This window comes from Mytilus edulis, chromosome 2 (assembly GCF_963676685.1).
Source record: "Mytilus edulis chromosome 2, xbMytEdul2.2, whole genome shotgun sequence".
Classification (NCBI taxonomy): Eukaryota; Metazoa; Mollusca; class Bivalvia; order Mytilida; family Mytilidae; genus Mytilus; species Mytilus edulis.
In genome coordinates, this window is record NC_092345.1 from 9,607,107 (window position 1) to 9,633,720 (window position 26,614).

Below are 26,614 nucleotides of genomic sequence, written 5' to 3' on the forward strand. Positions count from 1 at the left end.
GAATTTTCTGCAACTTTATTGAAAAATTATTTATATCACAGAAAACAGTAACAATTGAAATATACAATAATTCAACAATAATAAATATATACAATAAAGACATCAAAAGTATCTTAAATAGTAGATACATATACTTACAAAAAATGAAACTTTGATCTTGAAGATAAAATATTTATTCTATCATTTTTTAAACAACAAAAATTTCAACAACAGGCACTTTAAAAAAATTATGTTGACTATGTGTCATGTATGACAAAAAATACTCTATAAAAACATAGAGATATAAATCAGTGCTTTCTGTGGTAAAAAAAATATGGTGTTTTGAAGAAAATAGTTTTCCATAATTTGTTAATGTACTTCTACCTTTAAATTAGTACCTATTTGAAAGCTTTAATTATAATATCTATCTGTTATATACTTTTATACTGCTGTTATATCCAAATTATTAAAGAATTTATAGTGGATACATTACCATATGATTAAATGGTGGAAATACAATTTCTTGGTTTCATTGTAGTATTGATTTTAATGTTGTAAAATTCTGGTAAATTGCAAAATGGAAGTTTTATTTAAAAGATTTCAGATATGATTAGTGTATGATTATACAAATATTCTGTCTGATTAAAATACTGATTTGCTCACAATCATGTGTGACGTGTCCATGCTTTGGCAACACACTTTAATTTCTGTTCTGGAAATACACCAGTCAATGCTTGACTTATAATTTGTTTAAGTGTGCTTCATTGGGACAAAGCCAGCAAATCCTGAAAGTTCTTAAAAATAGAAGTTAGAAAATGCTGTCAGATCCTTGTAATGGATTCATGGACACAGCTAGGATCTTTAGTTTAATAAGACTGACAAATATTCCAATAAACCCTAAAAATTCACACATATATGTTGATACACACAACAGTTCAATCTACCTAAATGTCTAACGAAGCTTTGGCCTTTAAATTTTCCAATCACCTATAAAAAAAAATCTAAATAATATTTATTTCATTCAGTCGTTACTACTTTAGAATGCTGAAGATTTGACATTGGTGTAAAGTGTTAATGGGTTACATAGTAACTGAATTATAGTCCTCCTAGTGTGTATCCACCTCCACTACCTCCGGTCCAGAAGTTACTCCTTTGTTGTGTTCCTATTACAGTCTGCCCCTGCATCTGGGCATATTGGGCAGCATTAGGTGCATATCCTGGTGGAGGGGGCTGAAAACAAACAGAAGAAATTAATTCTCTGTTTATGTGAAATCCTTATCAATGAATGTGAAAAATAAACATTATTTAAATAATAAGGAGTAGGTCAAGTAAGACCCCTTTTTTAGCCCCAAAATAAATCAGTTTTACAAAATTGTTAAAATGTAAATTTTAAGCTATTTATTTGACAGAAGAATGGTTCTGTTACATAAATATGGGCTGTTTTTGACAATATAATCTACATCTATCGGGGACAAGCATCATTAAATCATGCTAAATTACTGAAATCTTCACAATTTTAGTATTTGACTTAAATTTTGGACGGTTTCTTAAATGGATGTAGCCGCATTTGTGTTCATTCTGAATATTTAAATGTAAGTTGTATTTGATGATTATACATAACATATATAAAGGTTGAGAGTAAACACAGATGCGGCCACTTTCATTTTTGACAAAAACCATCTGAAAAGTGACATATAATGGCATATTTGATAGATGTTTTATATTCAAGGTTGAATTTGATCGTCTTTAATGACTAAATCAGTTCATATCTTTCACATAAACTAATTGAATCGACTGAAGTGTTTAAAAAGTGTCCAAAATCTTTCATCAGATGAACCTGAAATTTGAGACCAAAATCTGCCCTTACCGTACCTACTTGTTTAAAAAAAAAAATATCCGAAATATACACTGGATACAATGTAAGAATCTATATAATATACATTGAACTTTTAAAAAATTATCCCAAAAAGACATGACCAAATAATTATTAATTGCAAGTATTATACAATTATGGCCCGTTGAAGAGGTGAATATCCAAAATTGTCAACACGAGAAGGTTATTTCATTGAGGGCGCAGCCTGAAGTGAAATAACTTTTAAGGGTTGACAATTTTGGATATTCATCGACTCTAAGGGGCCACAATTGCTTTATTATACCGAACTAACATTGGAAAGGCCTTTCGAACACTTCTTTAGACTTTACACAACAGTCAACACAAACACACAAGCTGAAAATACCTTTACGGCTTTGTGTTCTAGAATTTCTCGAATGTACAACAAAGGTAGAATCTTTTTGTAAAATATTGATGGCCCTGAAAAGGACCGTTTATAAGAGACACGGCTGCTGGCACTATTTTCATGACCACTGCCTTATTTCCATTTCTCTCGGGTGGGCTTCCAGTGTAACGTGCACGCTGCCATTTTGTTTATTTACGTCTGTGACGTCATTTTCATGGGAGGTACTCAAGTAAAAATCAACAAACTGAAAAGGTTATTCACCGGTTAATAGGGTTATTCACCGCTGGTGCAAATTTTTAGGGTTATTCGTCCTTCCTTGCAATTGAATGAAAAACAACTGAATTATTCCATGTCACGTGATAACGTTTCACCCAATAGAATTGTTTAAAATATATGTAAGGTATAATAATGACAAATATACACAAACTCAATATTGTACAATGTTAAAAATCTGAAGTCAATGAACCATGACTACAATATGACATGATATTAATGTGGTTACACACAGATCATAACAACAAATAATTAATAGAGTATGTTAGATAGAACAGAATGTTTTAGATTGGCTTGCTTGTTAGAATACTTATAAGTTGTATGAGCTCTAACATGTATATAAACATTGTTCACAACAAACCCTTTAATAGGATTGACATTATTAAGATTCTTTGATTTTGGAAAGCCAAATCATATACACATTATTTTAACATGTTTAACATGACATTCTTCAAACGCTTTAAGTACACACACTTGGTTATATGAATATATTGTTTGGGCTGTTCCGATCATACTCCATAGTCATATGCTTTTTTATGAATGAGCTACCCAATGTCGAAGTAAGATAATGTAACAATATAAGCATTTTACGAATATAGACGCTTGTGAAACTGAAAATCATCACAACAAGGAAACGGGAACAAACAATGCTAAAATGATTTATAAACCATTTTTTTATACATACAAGTAAATTAAGAAATAATTCATGGAAGCCATAGATTTGTTGGAAATTTACACATGGCCTGGGCCGTGATATTCGAATTTTATCCTGAGCGTTAGCGAGGGATAAAATTAACGAATACCACGGCCCAGGCCATGTGTAAATTTCCAACAAATCTATGGCTTCCATGAATTATTTTGATTCTAAAAGGACAAATACGATCATTAAAAAACTGAAGCGATGATGGGTATACCGTGTGTGTGGCTGTTCTATTTTACCCACTACTCGATAAATGTAAAACAAATCTAATAAACCTGCATGAATGATTTCTTAACTAGCCGCTAGAAAAAAATGTCATTACTTTTTTTACTTCTCAGTAAACCCAACATTTGCAATTTCAAATTTACATTTTTTATCGTAAGCTACCGTCAAATTCACTGTTGTAACCAAGGAGCCGCCATGTTGACTTGCTGAAATCAGTAAATGTGCGAATAATGCAATAGAACAGAAAACAAGCAACACCTACCTCAATACTTTATTTTAATGCAATTGTATCCGAGTTTAGACGGTTAACGCAAAAGAAAAACCTTCAGCTTTGACGTTTTCATTCGTATGACGTCATGTTTTGAAATGACGTTAATGCGCCAAAATCATTACTGGAATTTCGCGGAATTTTAATTTATTTTGTTTTTGTCCATTTTTCCGTTCTCTAATGTGTAAATTCTCTTTGTTATGCGTCAGAATCAAAATAAATGTTCTGTAGGGTTTTATTCAATTGTAATTGTTAACACAGTGAAATCCACAACCGTTTACACATAGGTTACGATACATGTGGATTTACGTGGGAGGCATATTTAAACAGCCATCTGTGTACATCTAGGAGTCTGCGCTAAGTATAGATATATCGAGAATTTTATCACGGTGTTGTTTACAAAGCGAAAGAAGCACGTCATATTAGAATTATCATTTAAATTTATCTAAACCTCTCTAAATATGTTATTGAAAATAGTTTAAGCATGTCACTTATTCAATTTGCTCCGTTCTTTAACATCAAATTAAAAGTGCGTTTATTTTAAAAACGGCAAATATTTGCCTATACCTTGAGCGCCTTGATCCAAAAGAATTGCTGTATTTGTCCTATTAGAAAACAATTAATTCATGGGGGCTTGAATTTATACTGAATTTACAACCAGTTTGCCATTTATGCCACTATTTTAACCCTCGCTGTCGCTCATGGTAAAATATTTAGTATAAAGGGCCAACCTGTGCTTATATCAGTATAAATTCAAGTCCCCATGAATTATTTCATAATTATATACATGTACTTATTGATGATTTTGATTTGATATGATACAGATGTTGTGGTTTGTCTTCATTGAAGCCTGTACAAGCATGACTAATGGCTGGTACAGAACAATTGCTATTACTCTTAAACTTACAGGTATATTGGGCTGTGCTATTCCGTCAAATCTGGCACCTGAATCAAAGACATTATTGGCTACAAATGGTTGTGGTTGTTGTGTTGGATAACCTCCTTGTTGTGTTGGATAACCTTGTTGTGGAGGGGCCTAAAATAAAAAATAAAAACTTACAATATGTACTTACAGACAAGAAAGATATATACATTTTTTACAAAAGTAGTCTGCTCAATTAAATTTAATTAAATTTAATGGTATTTGTTTTGCAAGAAAAAGTATGCTTACTTTTACATACTGAAAATGTGCATGTTCATTGATTACATACTACCTTCTATTAAGAACAAGAAACTGCTTTCTTGGTTCTGACCTAATTATTATTGGCGAAAGGAGATATTATAAAAACAATTGAACATTTTATTTTTATTCATGAATATTTAGACAATTGACAAGCTCTAATGTTGTTTTTACGATAATATTTATTTCATTTTTCTCAAAATTTAGTTTATTTAATCAAAATTGTCTATGCTATTAAAACTCCCATTGAACAATAACAAAATTATAACTTGTTACAAACATTTTCAGAAAAAAACCCAGATTAGGTGAAGGATTGAGCACTCACAAACATGTTTAACACGCCACATTCTTTATTTGCCAGTTCCAATTCATGAGAATCATGTTATTCAGTGGTTGCTGCCTGTCATATTTGATTTTTATATATTGTTTTGTCGTAAATCAAGTTGTTGGTTGTCCATTTAATCTTAAATTTAAGTAAACAAAATTACTGACTAAAGAACTTATGAAATTACTAGACTTGACACTTAACATGTCAGCGCAGGTATATTCTAGAAATCCTTAAACATATTATTATGACTCACATGAAAAAAGTTCAGCAGTTACTATACATATGCTATTAAAGACACTTACGTATGAATAGGGTGGTGGTGGTCCCTGAGGTGGTGCACCATAGGCTCCAGGAGATTGATAAGACTGTGCCATGTGAGTTACTGTCACACCTGGAGCTGGTGAGCCATCTGTTAAATACAAAGGTTTTCACTTTACATGCTTTATAAGTTGAAGAAACTTTTGATCTTATCAAAAATGCATTGGACATTATATAAAATCATATTTTCATCTTAATCACATGGATCAGATGTCACATACTTGGACATTATAACTACATTGCGAGTGCGTCATGATTTTGCTATAGGAGGTAAAGCAACAGGGCATGAGTTCAGTAGATTGGGTACCTTTAAAACACTTTCAACTAACTTTGCCAGTCTGTAAGTGCATTCACACTTTGAGCTAACTTTGCCATTAAGTAGGTGTGTTCACACTAAGATAAGCTATACATGTACTATTTTTAACATCTTTAGTATTTATTTATGTACATGTGTAGTTGAGGTTTTACTTTTGTCATCTTGTAAAGAAGAAAGTATGATAAAAGCTATTATTTAGCCCCTGAAATAACAAATATGGTAAAACTTTTCAAACACATGAAGAGATACATGAATAGAATGATATAGTGTATAAATATAACTTTTATAATGTCCTTATGATCATGATGAAGTAATAAGTATAGCATGCATTTTACTCTTAGTATTAAATTTGACAAAAGAGATACATGTATGTGCAGATCCAAAGTCTAACAAACACCATTTTATACCTATACTATGCTGGGAAAATTTGAGTGTTGATGTCTTTGTGGCGACATATTTTTATTTATTTTATGACAACTGTGAATACCTAGCTGAATCCACTAGTTTTCCACTTCAGGTATTGGTTCACTTGATAGAACTACATTCTAGGTTACTGGTATGTTGAATACATGTACTTCAATTACTTACGAGCAAAGCTACTACTGTATCCTGGTGGCCCTTGCTGATATTGTTGAGTAGGGTAACCAGCGGTGGGATAACCCTGGGTAGGATACCCTGGTGTTTGGTAAGGTGACTTATTTGGTTTTCCTGGAGAGAAAACAAACACTATTATTGTCATGCATATAGCTCAATAATAACTATTTAATTAAAATACATAGATAACAATAGTTAATGGCAGAGCACAAAACTAATAGAATGAAAAAACAACCACTAAAAAACATATTTGCAGAATATAAAATAAACATAATGTATGTGTAGCAAACAAGTGTTTTTAAGTGCAAATAAAAGATGTAGGATATACATGATATATGCAGGGTTCATTCTACATGTTTAAGGAAGATGTACATCTCCAGTATTTATATATCTAAAAACATCATTAAATGATGTACAGTATGACAGTAGAATTAGTTGTTCTCTTTGCTAACAAGCTTCTGTAAATGTTTCCTGAAATTCAGTGGAGATTTGAAATGGTTTAATCATGTTCCCAAGAAGTTAACCATAGACTGTACATTGTATCTAAATGAAAACTACATGCATGTTCATTTTTTAAGGATTTTTCATTGGCCCATATACATTTTTACAGCACTTGCCAGGTATATTTTTCCAAGTGATGATTGTTAGGTACATTTTTACACTTACCTGACTTATGTAAAGATTCAGATTCAATAGTTTATTAAAGTATCACCACATACAACATGATTAAAACAAGATACAATTATAAAATTAATTATACAGTAAACATAGTTAAAACAATTAAATACATGTATGTGCCATTCTTAAAAGAATTATGAGAGACTATTAAAATACAAATAATACTTATTCATTTTATAAAATACTACAAATACAGTAGTTAACGATATAAAATACTGTTTCTCCTTGTTTAAATGTTATTGCAGGTTTTGGCAACAATATTACAAATATTGGTATTTTTAAACATATATATAAATTTTTCTTCATCAGACAAGTTTAAAAACATATATATCATAAAGAAACACAGATTTACAAACTAAGCTGCAGATCATTGTTTTGTATTGGCTGATGTAATTAAGTCTTGATGAAAAACTTTTTTTACAAATCATACAAGCCTGAAATAGGTCCTAGTTTTGTTTTCAATTCATGTGTTTAAGTCATGTAAGTTAAGTGTGATGATATGTTGGAAATTGATCTGTTCTCCAATTCATTTTGAATGTTAGCTATAATCATTACTGTAAAACTATTTCTGGAGATAAAAAAACTAGCATGGCAGGGATTGCTTCAGATAAAGAAAAAAGTAGCCTCCAAAGACAGTCACATGAGTCAACAAAAGACTGCATGCATGGTTATTTAAATTTCTTCCTATTATTCAATTATGACCATGATGACACACAACAGGCACAGATCCAGCCATTTTAAAAAGGGGGGTCCCAACCTAGGACAAAGGGGGTGTTCCAACTATATGTCCCCATTCAAATGCTTTGATTGGCCAAAAAAAAGGGGGGGTTCCAACCTGCATCCGGCAATGCACTATAAGAACATAATTTTCAGAAATGAATGTTTTAAAATTATCATGATTATGCACATTTTATGAATCATTCATAAAGAATTTTTGTGAAATTAGCTCAGGTACATGTAGGTCTCCTTGTCATGCTCATCAGGCCAGGGGTCTCATTGAGTGGGGGTCTGATCCCGGATACCGCTTATTGTTTAGTGAGAATCCTGTATCAGTGTCTCGCCGTTCTTTGTTTCCATTTTTCATGCTTAATTGTTCGACTTTCACATGTCACTCTTTAAAAAAAACAGCCAATCCTGCATCACGCTTGGACCCTAGTCCAAATAATTATGACATCTTGAAAGGCTATTATATTTTTTTTTCTTAGACGCCTTTCATCGAAGGAAAGCGTCAAAGCAAATATTTAAAATATTCTTCCAAGACATCATAATTATTTGGACTACAATGTAGCTTGGACCCACCTCATCAAGAACTTAATTTGACAGAACATGCTCATAAAAATAATATGTTGAAATTAATAAAAATGTTAAAATTTTAATTTAACTGATACAAGTAACTTATCAGAATTAGAAAATTTGCCTGTAACATTTATTATGTTGTTGTCTTTGTAAACAAGGATGTAGATTAACAACAAAAATATATTAATTTAGTAGAAATAAACCTTAGTTTTTCTCTTCTCATTTTTATAGACAGTAATAATTTTTATCCCGGATAACTTGATAATTTTAGCAGATCTTTAACACTGTTGTACGTCTCTTACCTGACATTCTAAAATTTCGTAATAATATTGTTTACAATTCTCTCTTGTGAGCTTTGATCATCTGTTCTGGTTGACTGATTTCTCACGATTCCTTATAAAAGATAACAAAACAATATCAGTAAATCTGTAAAAAAGTTAAATTTACAGGTTCATCAATTAGATATGAATATTAATATAATCATTGTTTTCAATTTTTTAGAAATAATTATGTATGGATAATAATCTGGTTGAATATTTTAAGATTTGTTATCAAATAGTTTAGCATTTAACGCCCTCTGTGGGGAATTTTTGTACAAACGGGAGACAATTCAAATGAGGTCAATCGCTATTGATTCCATAATGAAATGAAATTCAATAGGAAACGACTACATAAATGGTAAAAAAATCAAATAATGTAACACAGTTTCCGTTTTTATATCATTGTCATATTTCATAATAGATTCGTGTTAGAGTTCAGTAGATTTTTCAAAAATAAACACACTTTTGTCAAAAATGATATGGACGGTCGCCATTTTGAAGAGGTTATCTTTTAAACAACGATTTTTTTGTCCAAGTTCTTTGTAATTTAAACATCTTAACCTGTTTTAATGGGATCGTTTGACTATTATATAAAAACGGGCTACATTTGTTACAATGAATTTTAAAAAAGAAACAGAAATATATCATTCAACAGATAAACTCATAAAAGGAGGACTAAGGAACTGATTATTCATCTTTATTTTTATCAATGACACTTTAAAGTACAGAGGGCAAAATTAACATATTTATAATTCTAAGATTTTTAATGAATTTGTCAGTTTGTTGGTTAAACATCTGAGTATGAGTGAGAACCTGTTTCAAGTTCAGATGCAACAAATGTCTACACAAATTTACATCAATAGCACAGGCACTTGTTTCTATCCATAGGAATGTTGACTATCCATATAAATAGAAGCATTATATGGATAGTCGACCTTCCTATGGATAGAAACAAGTGCCTGTGATCAATAGTCAATATATTCATGTACATTGCCATATTGTCGCGTTTCAGTTAAAAAAAGATGAGTAGGATAGCGCAATCACATATGTTAACTCAAAATTTAATATCATTGTGCAAATGTAGTTTTAGAAGATTCCAATAACTGTCACATTCATGCAGTTCTCTACACATTTCCAATGTCACATGCGGAAGCTATTACATATGTACTTCAAACCTTTGAATAGACTTATTAAGAAGGGATATAATTACGATACTGTTGTCAAGTCATTAAAGATTGCATATTTTGGCGTTAATATTGACTCACTGATAAGGTCTTTGCATCGGAACTAAACACATTTATTCTAAAAACAGTTGTTGGCATGACACGGGTTATGTTCTTCTCATATATGTTATGATGGTATGATACTAAACCCCTAACGGGAAGGATTGTGCCTAATGTTCATATGAGGAAATCATAATCTTTCAGTCAGTTTAATTGAAGTCTGGAGCTGGCATGTCAGTTAACTGCTAGTAGTCTTGTTATTTATGTATTATTGTCATTTTGTTTATTTTCTTTGGTTACATCTTCTGACATCAGACTCGGACTTCTCTTGAACTGAATTTTAATGTGCGTATTGTTATGCAATTACTTTTCTACATTGGTTAGAGGTATAGGGGGAGGGTTGAGATCTCACAAACATGTTTAACCCCGCCGCATTTTTGCGCCTGTCCCAAGTCAGGAGCCTCTGGCCTTTGTTAGTCTTGTATTATTTTAATTTTAGTTTCTTGTGTACAATTTGAAAATTAGTATGGCGTTCATTATCACTGGACTAGTATATATTTGTTTAGGGGCCAGCTGAAGGACGCCTCCGGGTGCGGGAATTTCTCGCTACATTGAAGACCTGTTGGTGACCCTCTGCTGTTGTTTTGTTGTTTTTTTTATTTGGTCGGGTTGTTGTCTCTTTGACACATTCCCCATTTCCATTCTCAATTTTATTCATAGTAAAAGCTGATTAGTGGTTAACTCCAACATTAAAAATTCTTAAATTGGTCACCAAAATATAATTGTTTAAGGTTCATCATAACAAACGGACAAATATGGCTGTATTTACATGCCAAAAATTACTCTTGAGTACAGACTTACCTGTGAAGTTGGAAAAGTTTTAATGCCTGGCATCCAATAGATATAATAAAGTTAAATCTCTTTTTGATTTTGATGGGCATTTTTTTCCTTCATGCAAAAGGTGTGAAAATTAACTAAGTTGTGGTACAACTATGAGATGTTCCCTCAGGTAAAAAAACGGTTTGTATTGTTTGGATTGTCCTTAATTGACATGGACAAGAAGTATCTTCACAACTATCATGACTATAGGTGAATTTAAAGAGTTTATCTGAGTCAGTGAGTGGACAGTATCAAAGTAATTCAGGTGCCTGTTTATTTTTACACCTGAAGAAAGGAAAAAAAATGCCCATCAAAAACCAAGAAAGATTTTCTTAAACACAAAATGCATTTAACTTTTATATATCTAGTGGATGCTAGGCATTAAAACTTTCCAAACAGCACAGGTAAGTTTGTACACAGAGTAGTTTTTGTGGTGAAAATACGGCCATATTTGTCCATTTTTTATGATGAACCTTAATAAATGTGCCAGATCTACATACTAGTCTGAAAATATGTACATGTATCACAAGCTCCACAAATTTCATTAAAAACTTTGGCATTTGGTCACATTTTTCAAAGTATTATTTAACAATTTCAAAGAAAACAAGCTAGTATATATAAAAAAGAAGATGTGGTATGATTGCCAATGAGACAACTGTCCACAAGACACCAAAATGAAACAGACATTAACAGCTATAGGTCACCTTACAGCCTTCAACAATGAGCAAAGCCCATACCGCATAGTCAGCTATAAAAGGCCCCGATATGACAATGTAAAACAATTCAAACGAGAAAACTAACGGCCTTATTTATATAAGAAAAATGAAGAAAAACAAATATGTAACACATAAACAAATGACAACCACTGAATTACAGGCTCCTGACTTGGGACAGGCACATACATTAATAATGGCCTGACAAGAAAACAATATCTCAACATGTTTTGGCTGCAAATTATGGGGTCACACACACTTTGGTTACCAGTCATTAGGACTGTTAAATTGGCTAAATTTATTTGAAGGAATATCTGGGTCATGAAGTCTGTTTTCATCCAAAAAACATATCTACCAATATCTTCTAAAGTTTTTACCCATTCTGTACATTTGTATGTATTTTCAAGCATGTCAGGCATGTCTTCAGCACTGAATGTATATTGTTTCATATATTATTTCATTCTGTTTGAATTTTAGATCCAGATTTGATTAATTATAAGTTCACAAAATGGATATCAACTGACTTTGATGTGAAAAATTTCTGCTTATAACATTTCTACTGAAGATTTAAATAAGGTTAAAAAATGGCAGGATCACGTCAGAATCCACATGGATTGAAGCAGATTGGATTAGACCAGATTTGGGATGATCTACGAGGAGGAATCAAACATGTATACAACCGACAGAGCATGGCTAGAAACAGATACATGGAACTATACACGTATCCTTTTACATTTAATGTGAATCTGTGATTCATCAAGAGATTAATAAAAACATTTCAGTTTAAACAGTTCAATCCCATAGACAAATGATAGATGTGTTCTACTGTAAATTAAACTGAATTTTCAAATTTTTAGTAGGGGGGGGGGGGGGGGGGAGATTAATACCATGAATTTTGGGGTTTATAACCAATAATCTTGCATGTAGTTAGAAAAGTAAGGTTTAACTTTATTTTTGGGCTGCTTGTTTGTTATTTATATCAACCACACTTGCATTAAAATGCATTATATTAAAAAAAAACATACTATAGATTCTTTATCTACATATTCTTTAAGAACTTGAAAAGTTCTCTGACATTAATTTTTTTTTATATCATTGTTTGTATTGTATTATGAAAATTATTGATGTTGTAATATTTATACCCTTTTGGGCCTATAATTGGAAATAAATATCTTCTTCTTTTTATAACAAATGCAAAAAGCTTTGAACATTATTGGTTTTGAAAATATTAAGCCACTATGAAACACATTATTTTAACATAACTCAACGGTCAGTAAAGCAGGTGAGACAATTCATCCTGTGTACTTCTGTTTTATTCGAATTCTAAATAGCACTGGTAAACATGAACAAATGGAACCACATGTGAACTTGTCATTTAATCAAATATTGCTTCCTTAATGTTTACTTAGACATGTTTACAATTACTGTACAAGTGTTCATCAGTCTGGACAAGCTGGTCAACAGTCATCTTCAAGGGCACAAGGTGGGCGTCGCCCAAAACCACCAACAGGAGGAGCCCAGTTTGTTGGATTTGAGCTGTATAAAAGACTAAAAGATTTTCTTAAATCCTACCTGGTCACAGTGTTGAGGGTATGTTACACGTCATGTTATACATTTACTTTCTTTTGTTTGAAATCAGACTTAAAAAATTTGATTTATATTGAACACTATTCAATAATATGATGTTCAATTATAATTTTATATTATAAAAAGCCTTGGACAATTTTTCTTGATACAAATGCATACACAGAAACATCTACTGTTGATTTTTTTCTTGCAATTTGGACATAACATTCTTCATGAAGCAGAACCTATGGGAAACAGGACGTTAAATTTGAATGCAGTTTTATCTGCCCTTGCTACTGTTTTATGGCCTTAAAGGAAGGATATCATATATTCGTGATCAACAGCCCATATTTCTTAAAGAGGGACGAAAGATACCAAAGGGACAGTCAAACTCATAAATCTAAAACAAACTGACAACGCCATGGCTAAAAATGAAAAAGACAAACAGAAAAACAATAGTACACATGACACAACATAGAAAACTAAAGAATAAACAACACGAACCCCACCAAAAACTAGGGGTGATCTCAGGTGCTCCGGAAGGGTAAGCAGATCCTGCTCCACATGTGGCACCCGTCGTGTTGCTTATGTGATTACAAATCCGGTAAATAGTCTAATTCGGTAGGTCACATTCATGAAAGGGAAGGGGATTGTAGTTACGACGTAAGGAACATATCCGATATCATTTGTGAAACGGTTATTCCATAACGGTCAACCAACTCGTGATGGCGTCCGTAAAATTTACGAAGGGATGATTTCAACTTCACCATTTGGAACTCTAATTAATTCTAATTCTTTATATTGCTCTTCTTGACACATTCAACATTAAACCAAAGGGGGGAAAAGTTTTAAACATTATAATTTGGCTTTTATGTCAGTTTCATAGGTTGATATTCTGAACATGAACGTTACCAAATTTTTCACCAGCACTTTTTTATATGTCAAATTTTAATTTTACATGTATCTCCAACAGGACGGACAAGATTTTCTTGATGAGCAGGTTCTATCATTCTACACCAAACAATGGGAGGATTATCAGTTTTCCAGTAAAGTATTAAATGGAGTGTGTGCCTATCTAAACAGACATTGGGTCAGGAGAGAATGTGATGAAGGAACTAAAGGCATTTATGAAATTTATTCTGTAAGTACTAACAGAAGAATAAATTATAGGTTATTTAAAACAATAACATTACAGCTTAAAGGTACATCAAATTATATTTTTTTTATTGTTAATCATTGTTAATAGGATCTCAAACAAAAACACCTACATATGATTTGTAATGACATAAATCTTTGCCACTTCAGTCAGTTTTGATAAACTTCAAATTTGTGAGTTCATGGATTGTAGTGAGAATTGAAGTAGCTGTCTATATTTGTGTATAGGGAGAAAAATGAAAAAAATATAAGAAAACTACTTCTAACACTTTTTTGTTTGTTTCAGCTTGCATTAATTATATGGAGAGATAATTTATTCAAACCACTGAATAAACAAGTAACAAATGCTGTGCTTAAACTAATAGAAAAGGAGAGATATGGTGAAACCATTAACACCAGACTTGTTAGTGGTGTAATTAATTGTTATGGTGAGTAGATATGGTGAAACCATTAACACCAGACTTATCAGTGGTGTAATTAATTGTTATGATGAGTAGATATGGTGAAACCATTAACTATAGACCTGTCAGTTGTGTAATTAATTGTTATGATGAGTAGATATGGTGAAACTATCAACACCAGACTTGTCAGTGGTGTAATTAATTGTTATGGTGAGTAGATATGGTGAAACCATTAACACCAGACTTGTCAGTGATGTCATAAATTTTAATGGTGAGTAGATATGGTGAAACCATTATCACCAGACTTGTCAGTGATGTAATTAATTGTTATGGTGAGTAGATATGGTGAAACCATTATCATCAGACTTGTCAGTGCCCCGCTGAGTGGTTTAATTAATTGTTATGGTAAACAGCTGATACTGTCAAGTGAAAAATAAACATAATCAAATAAGTTGAAACCTTTTGCTGTTGTGTTGGCCAATATTTGATTGTAAGTCATTAAAAATAAGTGAAAATTCTATACTTTCACCATATGATAAATCTCTTAATTATTAATTAGAATGGCCAAATATCTATTTTATTAAAAACCCTATTCAAGGCCATTTTGATTTGTTTCTTAAAATATGTTTACTATTTAGTCGAGGTTACAATTTGTCTACATTTTAGTTGAGCTTTGCTTGATTGAAGATGACCTTTCAATAAAAAGGTCTTTCATTGAGTGTTTACTACAAATACCCTGAGAATATAATTTATTTAAAAGGCTGAATATACTATAATCTTTAAAATCCTATTGAAGACCATCTATGAAATATGTGTTCAAATAGGATGTTAACAAATTTAGTCCATTTTAGTTGAGCTTGGCCTGAATGAAGATGACCCTTCTACTAAAGGTCCAACATTAAGTGTTTATAAAGATCACTTTGAGAATCCATTCTTGGATGACACAGAACAGTTTTATACAAGAGAGAGTACAGAGTTTCTCAGACAAAATCCTGTTACAGAATATATGAAAAAGGTAAGGTTATTAACACAACTTACTGGTTGAATGTAAGAGATGGCATTTAGTTGTCAAGTTAAAATTCTTTTAGAATTATCATTGTTATAACAAATTATACAGGCTATCTATGCAGAACTTGTATTGTGTTTTCTTTAGATGAACATTTTTCCAACTGTGTATACACCAATATAAAACATATATGTTATGTGTTTTCATCTTTTCAAGTTAACTTTATCAAATCTGTCATAATGAGTACACACTAATTAATTCCATGAGGACAAACTCAAAGACCATTTTGATCAGTTTCCAGATTTGCAGCTATAAGAAGTATTTTGTAAAACAAATGACGACATTTTGTTATAAGTGAAGGGGTAAATATCTGCATAATGGGTCAACCCATGGTAAAATCAACTTTTTGCTGTTCAGTAATTCATAACACTAATAATTTGATGTAAAAGTTCACGAAAACTGAATTAGTGACATGCTTTAACAACTTGCAATAACACTATCGACAGGTTTTGACAAATTTGACTGATAATCTTACTTTTTTTGTATATTTTAGGCTGAAGCCAGACTAATGGAAGAACACAAGAGAGTACAGTTGTATTTACATGAAAGTACACAAGATGTTCTAGCCAGGAAGTGTGAGAAAGTTCTCATAGAGAAACATCTGGAAATATTCCACCAAGAATTCCAGAATCTCTTACATGATGATAAAAATGATGGTTAGTATGGGGAAAATTAGAAAACATTTTTAAGAAAAAAGAGAGTTTGCTCTAAATGATTTCCGTTGGAAATGTCCTCTGAAATTTAACCTTACTGAAAAGTGGAGCTATGTTGCAATCTCTTGTCTAACTGTTTGTTCAAAAATGAAGATTTGTCACATTTTCCTCAGAAACCGTTAAAACAGAATGGTCAGTTGATCTGATGAGTAAAGCCCTTTCCATTTTTCTGTCTGTAACTCAAAGCCAAATTTCCAAACAATTTTTAACAAAACTATTACCGGTATATAGGGTTCATTACACAGTGCTACAATGTATCTCCTATTGATTGATTTTACTTACTTTGATTTGTATCATGTTTTCTGTGGCAAAAAAACCCACACCCTCTGACATCACAAAGTATTTAGAACCAAAAACATTCAGTTATCTTTAGTAATTACAAAGGAGGCAGAAGGTAATTTATACTATTCACATTTTCTTTTAGATTTAGGAAGAATGTATCAATTGGTGTCTAGGATACAGGATGGTCTGGGAGAACTGAAGAATTTGTTAGAAACACATATATATAACCAAGGAATGGAAGCTATAGATAAATGTGGAGAGGCTGGGCTCAATGTAAGTGTATTTCCTGTAGATTAGATCTTCACTACATTCTCATGTGTATTTTACTCTTAACTTGTCCACAGTGGACATCTAATTCACATTAATCTAGTTGTTGTTATCTCTTATTACATTGTATGTTATTATATTAAATAGAATATTAGATACTCAAATTAACATAAAAATGATTTTAAATGTTCAATGTGACGAACATTTTTTTTTACAATTTTGGTTATAAAAAAAGATCATGAATAACTTTCCATGGTTTTTATACGACCGCAAAATTTGAAAAAATTTTCGTCGTATATTGCTATCACGTTGGCGTCGTCGTCGTCGTCCGAATACTTTTAGTTTTCGCACTCTAACTTTAGTAAAAGTGAATGGAAATCTATGAAATTTTAACACAAGGTTTATGACCACAAAAGGAAGGTTGGTATTGATTTTGGGAGTTTTGGTCCCAACATTTTAGGAATTAGGGGCCAAAAAGGGCCCAAATAAGCATTTTCTTGGTTTTCGCACTATAACTTTAGTTTAAGGTAATAGAAATCTATGAAATTTTGACACAAGGTTTATGACCACAAAAGAACGGTTGGGATTGATTTTGGGAGTTTTGGTTTCAACAGTTTAGGAATTAGGGGCCAAAAAAGGGCCCAAATAAGCATTATTCTTGGTTTTCGCACAATAACTTTAGTTTAAGTAAATAGAAATCAATGAAATTTAAACACAATGTTAATGACTACAAAAGGAAGGTTGGTGTTGATTTTGGGAGTTTAGGTCCCAACAGTTTAGGAATTAGGGGCCAAAAAGGGACCCAAATAAGCATTTTTCTTGGTTTTCGCACCATAACGTTAGTATAAGTAAATAGAAATCTATGAAATTTAAACACAAGGTTTATGACCATAAAAGGAAGGTTGGTATTGATTTTGGGAGTTTTGGTCCCAACAGAATAAGGGGCCCAAAGGGTCCAAAATTAAACTTTGTTTGATTTCATCAAAATTGAATAATTGGGGTTCTTTGATATGCCAAATCTAACTGTCATGACTGTGTATGTAGATTCTTAACTTTTGGTCCCGTTTTCAAATTGGTCTACATTAAGGTCCAAAGGGTCCAAAATTAAACTTAGTTTGATTTTGACAAAAAATGAATTAGTTAGGTTCTTTGATATGCTGAATCTAAAAATGTACTTAGATTCTTGATTATTGGCCCAGTTTTCAAGTTGGTCCAAATCGGGGTCCAAAATTAAACTTTGTTTGATTTCATCAAAAATTGAATAAATGGGGTTCTTTGATATACCAAATCTAACTGTGTATGTAGATTCTTCATTTTTGGTCCTGTTTTCAAATTGGCCTACACTAAAGTCCAAAGGGTCCAAAATTAAACTTAGTCTGATTTTAACAAAAATTGAAATCTTGGGGTTCTTTGATATGCTGAATCCAAAAATGTACTTAGATTTTTTATTATGGGCCCAGTTTTCAAGTTGGTCCAAATCAGGATCTAAAATTATTATATTAAGTATTGTGCAATAGCAAGTCTTTTCAATTGCACAGTATTGCGCAATGGCAAGAAATATCTAATTGCACAATATTGTGAAATAGCAATTTTTTTTTTAATTAGAGTTATCTTTCTTTGTCCAGAATAGTAAGCAAGAAATATCTAATTGCAAAATATTGTGCAATAGCAAGATTTTTTTTTAATTGGAGTTATCTTTCTTTGTCCAGAATCAACTTAAATCTTTGTTATATACAATATACAATGTATATTCACTTTTTACTACCAACTGATAAATTAAAATAATCTTTACCATTCAGTGATAACAAGCAGTTTTTTTACATCTTAATATTTTATGATGTATTTAAATGAGTAGTTATTGTTGCAAACTCCATTAGAAATTTTAATTGAAATTAGTTTTGGAATAAGGGAAAGGGGGATGTGATTAAAAAAATTGGGTTCAATTTTTCTCATTTGAAATTTCATAAATAAAAAAGAAAATTTCTTCAAACATTTTTTTGAGAGGATTAATATTCAACAGCATAGTGAATTGCTCTAAGAGAAAACAAAAATTTTAAGTTCATTAGAACACATTCATTCTGTGTCAGAAACCTATGCTGTGTCAACTATTTAATCACAATCCAAATTTAGAGCTGAATCCAGCTTGAATGTTGTGTCCATACTTGCCCCAACCGTTCAGGGTTCAACCTCTGCGGTCGTATAAAGCTACGCCCTGCGGAGCATCTGGTTATTATTTTTAATTTTTACAGGACCCTAAGATATATGTACAGACAATTTTAGATGTTCATAAGAAATATCATGCCTTAGTGCTGACAGCATTTAGTAATGACTCAGGGTTTGTGGCAGCCTTAGATAAGGTAAGTTATATATCATTAACCCTAAAGGTAAGTTATATATCATTAACCCTTTCCTCCATAATGATGCCTTTTGACGCCACCCCTTTACTCCATAATGACGCCTGTGTAGTGCCTCGGTTGAAGCGTCTTGCCTACAAAAAAACTTTATCAGACTTAATAAAATTTGTATCTAATATAAAAAGAGTATTCATGAAAAGATCTAACTGGAATTTCATTGATGAAATATTCGTTTTTGCAATGCATTAATAATTTAAACCTGATGATTTTTTTTTCATTGAAAAAATCATGTGCGAATCAAGTATGTAAAAAATAATTCCATAACATTTTTGTGTAAGAATTAGAAATACTTTAACAGCATTCCATTTTTATTACAACTGTATCATTTGTTTATTGTCATAATTAAAAGAATACAACTTTGATTAGGGCTATTCCATTTAAATGATGTGGTCGGGTAGGAAAAGAAGTTCTTAGTTTTGGTCAAGTGTCACTTATGGTTGTTTGTCTACTAAATGATTGCTTCATACTGATAAAAAATAATGTTTGAAACGGAGGGATTTAAGATATACACTGTAAAAGTAGACTGTTGGTGTATAAACAAAAATAAGGAGATGTGGTATGATTGCCAATGAGACGACTATCAATTAGAGTTCAAATGAAGTGGATTTAAGTAAATAATAGCCCCCATAGAGCCTTCAGCGATGAGAAAAAAAACTGTACTGTATAGTTGGCTATAAAAAGCCCAGACATGAAAAAATATGAAACTATTCAAAGGAGAAAACTAAGGGCCGAATTAAAAAGTTGGTGTGGTTAAACATATTTATTAAGGCTAAAACCTCTCCTATAAACCTAAAATAAAGCTGTTTAAATTTGAGCATTTGCAATGTTGTAAGGGCTCTGTCATAACATTTTCTTTTGTTATAAAACACTTCACTTGAGTAAAAACTGATGTTTTATATTTAAGGCAAGAAATTAATGATGAATGATTAAGTGACCAAATTAACTTTTACAATTAAATTGCTAGATAGGTTATATAGCAATTAAATATAAACCTCAGGCAAGTAATAGATTATAGATACAAATATAGTGAGTAACGGAAGTTTTATATTTCAGGCGTGTGGTAGATTTATAAATAATAATTCAGTAACAAAGTTGGCTAATTCCTCCAGTAAATCACCTGAATTGTTAGCAAGATACTGTGATCTTTTACTTAAAAAGAGGTATGTCAGTTCTGGTAAAATTTATAATCTGCTTTTCCTTTGTATTTTAAGTTGGAAGCATTACTGTAAATTCAGAAATTATTGCGTGCATTTAGTAATGCGATTTTGTCATTTAAGACTTAAATGCGATTTTAAATTTTATGATTTTGAGAAAAATCCTGTTGAATTCATATAAAATATTTCAAAATGCAAGTTTGAATTATTGCGTTTACAACTCTGTCGCATTTTTGCAGTAATGAAAACCTCGCAATAATTTCTGCATTTCCAGTATATGACAAAAAACGTTAACTGATGTTCAAGTATTTGTGTGGGTATTAGGGCAATTTTTTTCAACATTCAGTAAAATTCAGAATTGGAGAAAGAAAGTTTGGTAAATTCAACCTCAGTCTAATGAGTTCAAAAGCTTTGGGAATGTAAACATTCTTGTCATATCAGGTCTATGCATTGTTTATTGTAGTTTTAAGGAAAGTCAATTTGGATTATGTTTGGCTAGATAACCTTTGGACTTTTAAATTAATTTAAACTCACAAATGTCACATTTTCATGCATAAGTTTAAAAGTCTTAAAAGCTTAAATTGTAACATTGTTGAAGTTATTTTAATTGATAAATTAGTTGTTTATATTTTAAATGAAATATTTTTCATTATTTGCTGCTATGAATGAAGTGTTCAGATACTGACAATACTTATTTTTGACAGTTCCAAGAACCCAGAGGAAGCTGAATTAGAAGATACATTAAATCAAGTGGTATGAAATTTAATTTATTATGCAATAAACGCAACAGAATTATCTTTAAGAAAACTTGGATCTATTGTTTTTGAGAAAAGTAGGTGACTGAATATCATGTATTAATATAATGATGAGAAAAATTCAGAATTTGCAAAGCAATTGTTAAGAGAGAGAAAATATACTCTTAAATGTTTATTTATCATTTCATGCATTTACAGTCAACCGAAACATTAACTTCATTTATAAAATATATCATTTATTTATAATCCTCTTAAAAACTGAGCCTGTTTATAATTACACTAGTATGGAATCAGTCTACCAGTTGAATTCATATGTTATCTGCAAATATATATTGATAAAGTCGGAAACATTTTTTCTGATGCATTCTATGTTCTAATAGCTTGATTTTTTTTTCTGTGTAGTATTAAACGTTAAATACTTTTCAAATATCTCTCAATATATAAAATATAAAGTAAAGTAAAATTGCAATGTTAAATATAGGATTATCATAATAAGATATCTTGTACATGTTTGTCCATTATTCTTTTTATATGACCAAAAAAATTGAAAAAATTTTGGGTTGTATATTGGTATCACGTTGGCATCGTCAATATCCTCTGTCTTTTGTAGATGATAGTGTTTAAATACATAGAAGATAAAGATGTGTTCCAGAAATTCTATAGTAAAATGTTGGCTAAGAGATTAGTGCAACACATGTCTGCAAGTGATGATGCTGAAGCCAGTATGATCTCAAAATTAAAGGTAATATTATATCCCTGTTCAGAAATGAGGGGAAAAACAAAAATAAAGGTAATATTATACCCCTATTCAGAAAGGAGGGAAAAACTGGTTTTATTTTTTTTCCATCATATGAATTTTTTCACAATAACAACAGATTAAAACTTCCTGAAATTTAGAATCAAGTTCTTGTTAGAATATTTTACTTTGTGATACGTTTTTACATCAATATTAACTATCCTTCCAGTGATATCATTTGTGAGTAATAGCTATCATTTGGACTTGTTGTTTACGACACACATACAAAACAAACAATTTTAGTTTCCTAATACATATTAATGTGAATTTTTATGAAGAATAGAAATAATAACAATGCTGAATTTTTGGCAAGTGCAAAATAAATATACTTATACTATCTTACATGGTATATTGATTTAGATTGTATTACATAAATATGATGTGAAGACAGTGTTTAAATTTAAGATGAATGAGAGAAAGCAGGATAAACATCAATGGGACAGCTACCAAACAACACAGATGAACCAAAATTAACATGTAGTGATTGTCAAATCTGTCATTAGTTGATTTTCCAAGTGACAATCCAGTTATACAGTTTGAATAAAGATTTGTTTCATAAATCTCAACTATATGGTTCAGCTTGTCTGTTGGGTACAATTGATCGATTGATTAATGTTTAACACCACTTTCAACACTATTCTGCTATTTCATGGCAGTCAGTTTTTATTTGGAGAGGAAGCCAATAAAGACCACCGACCTTCAGTGTGAAAACTGACAATGAAGGTTGATTTTGAGTGTACCTTCTCTTTGCTGGATTCGAACTCACAACCTCAGTTTTGACTGGCTTATAATACAGTAGTTGGACCACTAGGTCACTGTTTAGTACAAAGCATGCCCCAAAAATCATCCCACAAATATGTTCTTGATCTAATTTGCGTGTAATAATTGCCACTGGATGTTAGACACCAAACCATAATCATCATCTTTACTCACCTGAACAGAGCAAAACTGAAACATTAAAGAATCACATAGTAACACAGTACATTTTATAAAATGAATAAGTGTTTTAAAAACCTTTTTTGTAAATTAACCATTATACTTATACTTTTGCAAGAGTTGAGCAAAAGGTAATCAATACATGTGTTATCTGTTAAACCATATGTTAATTGGTTTCATTAAAGTTTTAATTCACACTTGATTTGTTTTTATTTTGATAGCAAGCCTGTGGATTTGAGTATACATCCAAACTTCAAAGAATGTTTCAGGACATCAGCGTCAGTAAAGAACTTAATGATCAATTCAGGGAACATCTCAAAAAATCTCCTGCTGAAGACCAGCTGGATAGTAAGTTTTCATTCAGGCGCCATAGGATAAAAAATCAGTCCATTTCTGCATGATAACTATATGCTTAGGGCAATTCAAGGGAAAATGTTTGGAGAGTTGGATTTTTTTTTTTTATATACCCCACTAATGACTGCATATAATTTTTATTTTCACTATAAAAGAATTGAATATACAACTATTGCTATAACAATTGACAAAATTTTTCTTGAACCTGTTCTGTAAATTGCTTATATTTTTTGTTGTAGTTGATTTCAGCGTACAGGTGCTAAGCTCAGGGTCGTGGCCTTTTCAACAGTCTTGTACATTCGCTCTGCCACAAGAGGTAAGATATTTGAAAGAAATAAAATCAACTGAATGAGAACAATATTATACCCCAACTATAAAAGTGATATCTTGTTGGTGTCTATTCGAATGTTTGTTATTTGTCCAACAATATTTTCATCACACTTTTCTTGTAAACTTTTAACAGAATGACTTCAGATGTGGTCAGCAGCTGACAGTGATACAAATTTTTGAACACCCACTTCCTGTTTACCAATATTTAAACATGTGGGATCTAATTAGCTAGATATGGGATGCATTCTTGTTGATTAAGCATGTTTACTTTGATGTGATAATTTCAAGTATAATGATTTTTAATGTTTTCATGTAATTATTTGAAGACAACACATTTTCACTAGTATACAACACAGAATCTTATATGTAAGATATTGAATAAATTAAAGATTCATATATGTAAAATGTAACACATCATCTAGATAACAGGGAAATATATAACACAACATCATCTAGATAACGGGAAAATATAACACAACATCATCTAGATAACAGGGGAAAATAACACAACATCATCTAGATAACAGGGAAAAATATAGCACAACCTCATCTAGATAACAGGGAAAAATATAACACATCATCTAGATAACAGGGAAAAATATAACACAACATCATCTAGATAACAGGGAAAAATAAATATAACACAACATCATCTAGATAACAGGAAAAAATATAACACAACGTCATCTAGATAACAGGGAAAAATATAACACAACATCATCTAGATAACAGGGAAAAATATAACACAACATCATCTAGATAACAGGGGAAAATATAACACATCATCATCTAGATAACAGGGGAAAATATAACACATCATCATCTAGATAACGGGGAAAATATAACACAACGTCATCTAGATAACGGGAAAATATAACACAACATCATCTAGATAACAGGGAAAAATGTAACACAACGTCATCTAGATAACAGGGAAAAATGTAACACATCATCATCTAGATAACAGGGGGAAATATAACATAACATCATCTAGATAACAGGGGGAAATATAACATAACATCATCTAGATAACAGGGGAAAATATAACACAACATCATCTAGATAACAGGGAAAAATATAACACATCGTCATCTAGATAACAGGGGAAAATATAACATAACATCATCTAGATAACAGGGGAAAATATAACACATCATCTAGATAACAAGGGAAAATATAACACAACATCATCTAGATAACAGGGGGAAATATAACATAACATCATCTAGATAACAGGGAAAAATATAACACAACATCATCTAGATAACAGGGAAAAATGTAACACACCATCATCTAGATAACCGGGGAAAATACAGGTTCTGAATATCTATATGAACTGTCAATTGAATGTATGCTGTTAATTTCAGATGGAGAGAAGTTTTCAAAGATTTACCTGTTTCTATAGTAATCGACACAGTGGTAGAAAATTAAATTGGTTGTATCATATGTCTAAAGGAGAGTTGGTCACACATTGTTTTAAAAATAGATATACATTACAGGTGGGTTTCACATTTCAGATTGTATCAAACTGTAATATATGCCTACTATAGGATGGTATTTAGACTACTTGACACACCAATGCATATAAAATTTTCAATAAAATTCAAGTTAAAACAAAATGAATACTGAAGTTTGTGTTTTAGGTAAGAATATTGATTATTTGTCACACCTAATTACTAAAGTCCTTGATAGTGTTAGAAAATTTTTCCGTATTAAACAAATTTTTAACCCAAATATGGAATTTTCAATTAACCATGCAATGCTGCAGACAAGAAAAGAAGTCATACACTCGTGTAAAGTACACATTTTGTGAAAATCTTTTCACCAAAACTTAATTTCATACATATTCTACCTAAATGTCAACAATTGAGCCATAAAAGTAATAGCTCTAAAGAAAAACATTACTTTTGTATGAAGCTCTTCAACTTTACACTAATTTTCAATGAATTGTGCAACTAGAATTTTCATCACAAGAAGAAGATTTCATAGAGGAAAAAATCATTCTATGTTCATTTTAATTCAAAATCATGTATGTAATACTACCAGAATTTGGGCACACATAAGTCCACATGAGCTACTTCCTTTGAGTGAACATAGGAAAAAATACCCTATGCAGGTTGTTATTGATTGCTCTATAGGCTAACATGCAAAACAGTGGATCTTTGAAAATAAAAAAATAAAAAAACTACGTAGAAAAATAAATTCATGTTCATATCATGTATGTACTTATGTCAAATGTTTAATTGTGATTTAATCGAAATAAAAGTGGGTCATGCCACGAAGAATAAAAAGTTACGTAACTCTGAAGTCCAAACAATTTTTTTCTACTATCTGTTTGCTGTTTTTACTAGGCCACACCACTTTCAGTAAACATGATATAGTTCCACTTTCCTGGATTGATATCCCAAAAAAGATGCAAGATTTTATTTTAAGATTTATATATATGTTTCAATTCAGCATAAACTTTTATAATCAAACAGAAAAAATTAGTCCAAAAAAAAATCAGAAAAAAATGGACTATTTCATTTCCCTCCATGTTTTGACATATGCACCAGCACTGTAATACAAGACTGGTAGTACCAGGTACCTTAAGGTTTTATTAGAACATAATTACTGAGTGCAATTTTATAAAAGCTATTATTTTATTGGTTTAAATTTTTATTGATTTGATATACGTTTTTCTTAAATATTTTTCAGGCCTCCACATTTCAAATAGCCGTCCTTTTACAGTTTAATTTAGAAAATAGTTTAACAGTTCAACAATTACTGGATAGTACACAAATCAAATTGGTAAGTATATGTGTAATACTTTGATATAGATAGAACAGAATTGATATCAAAATGAATTGAAACTGCAACCAAACAAAAAGTAATTATGAAATAAGAATGTCAATATTT

At 31.2% G+C, this 26,614-nt stretch overlaps 2 protein-coding genes across 4 annotated transcripts in view; one reads left to right on the plus strand and one right to left on the minus strand.

The window, feature by feature from the left end:
- On the minus strand, positions 1–8,970 carry LOC139510103 (DAZ-associated protein 2-like). Of its 3 annotated transcripts, none has more exons than XM_071296360.1 (5): positions 8,695–8,970; positions 6,413–6,532; positions 5,493–5,599; positions 4,590–4,718; positions 1–1,209 (listed from the first exon to the last, which is right to left on the minus strand). In XM_071296360.1, exons 1-5 carry the CDS (start codon positions 8,699–8,701, stop codon positions 1,075–1,077), a joined length of 498 nt encoding a protein of 165 aa, XP_071152461.1. In that variant the 5' UTR covers positions 8,702–8,970; the 3' UTR covers positions 1–1,074. The 3 variants fall into 3 exon arrangements, with proteins under 3 accessions (XP_071152461.1, XP_071152459.1, XP_071152460.1); XM_071296358.1 differs by having other exon boundaries at positions 6,413–6,632; positions 8,665–8,780; XM_071296359.1 differs by lacking the exon at positions 8,695–8,970 and adding an exon at positions 7,420–8,277 and having other exon boundaries at positions 6,413–7,084.
- Positions 8,968–26,614, plus strand: part of LOC139510102 (cullin-1-like) — a 23,676-nt gene continuing 6,029 nt past the window's right edge. Inside the window, exons 1-16 of the mRNA XM_071296357.1 lie at positions 8,968–9,070; positions 12,005–12,248; positions 12,937–13,117; positions 14,067–14,234; positions 14,535–14,676; positions 15,501–15,664; positions 16,209–16,371; positions 16,853–16,983; positions 19,227–19,334; positions 20,445–20,551; positions 21,250–21,298; positions 21,911–22,042; positions 23,254–23,380; positions 23,626–23,702; positions 25,084–25,215; positions 26,414–26,506. Of these exons, the coding sequence (XP_071152458.1) occupies positions 12,112–12,248; positions 12,937–13,117; positions 14,067–14,234; positions 14,535–14,676; positions 15,501–15,664; positions 16,209–16,371; positions 16,853–16,983; positions 19,227–19,334; positions 20,445–20,551; positions 21,250–21,298; positions 21,911–22,042; positions 23,254–23,380; positions 23,626–23,702; positions 25,084–25,215; positions 26,414–26,506 (1,911 nt within the window). The 5' untranslated portion in view covers positions 8,968–9,070; positions 12,005–12,111. The remainder of the gene's footprint in view (positions 9,071–12,004; positions 12,249–12,936; positions 13,118–14,066; positions 14,235–14,534; positions 14,677–15,500; positions 15,665–16,208; positions 16,372–16,852; positions 16,984–19,226; positions 19,335–20,444; positions 20,552–21,249; positions 21,299–21,910; positions 22,043–23,253; positions 23,381–23,625; positions 23,703–25,083; positions 25,216–26,413; positions 26,507–26,614) is intronic.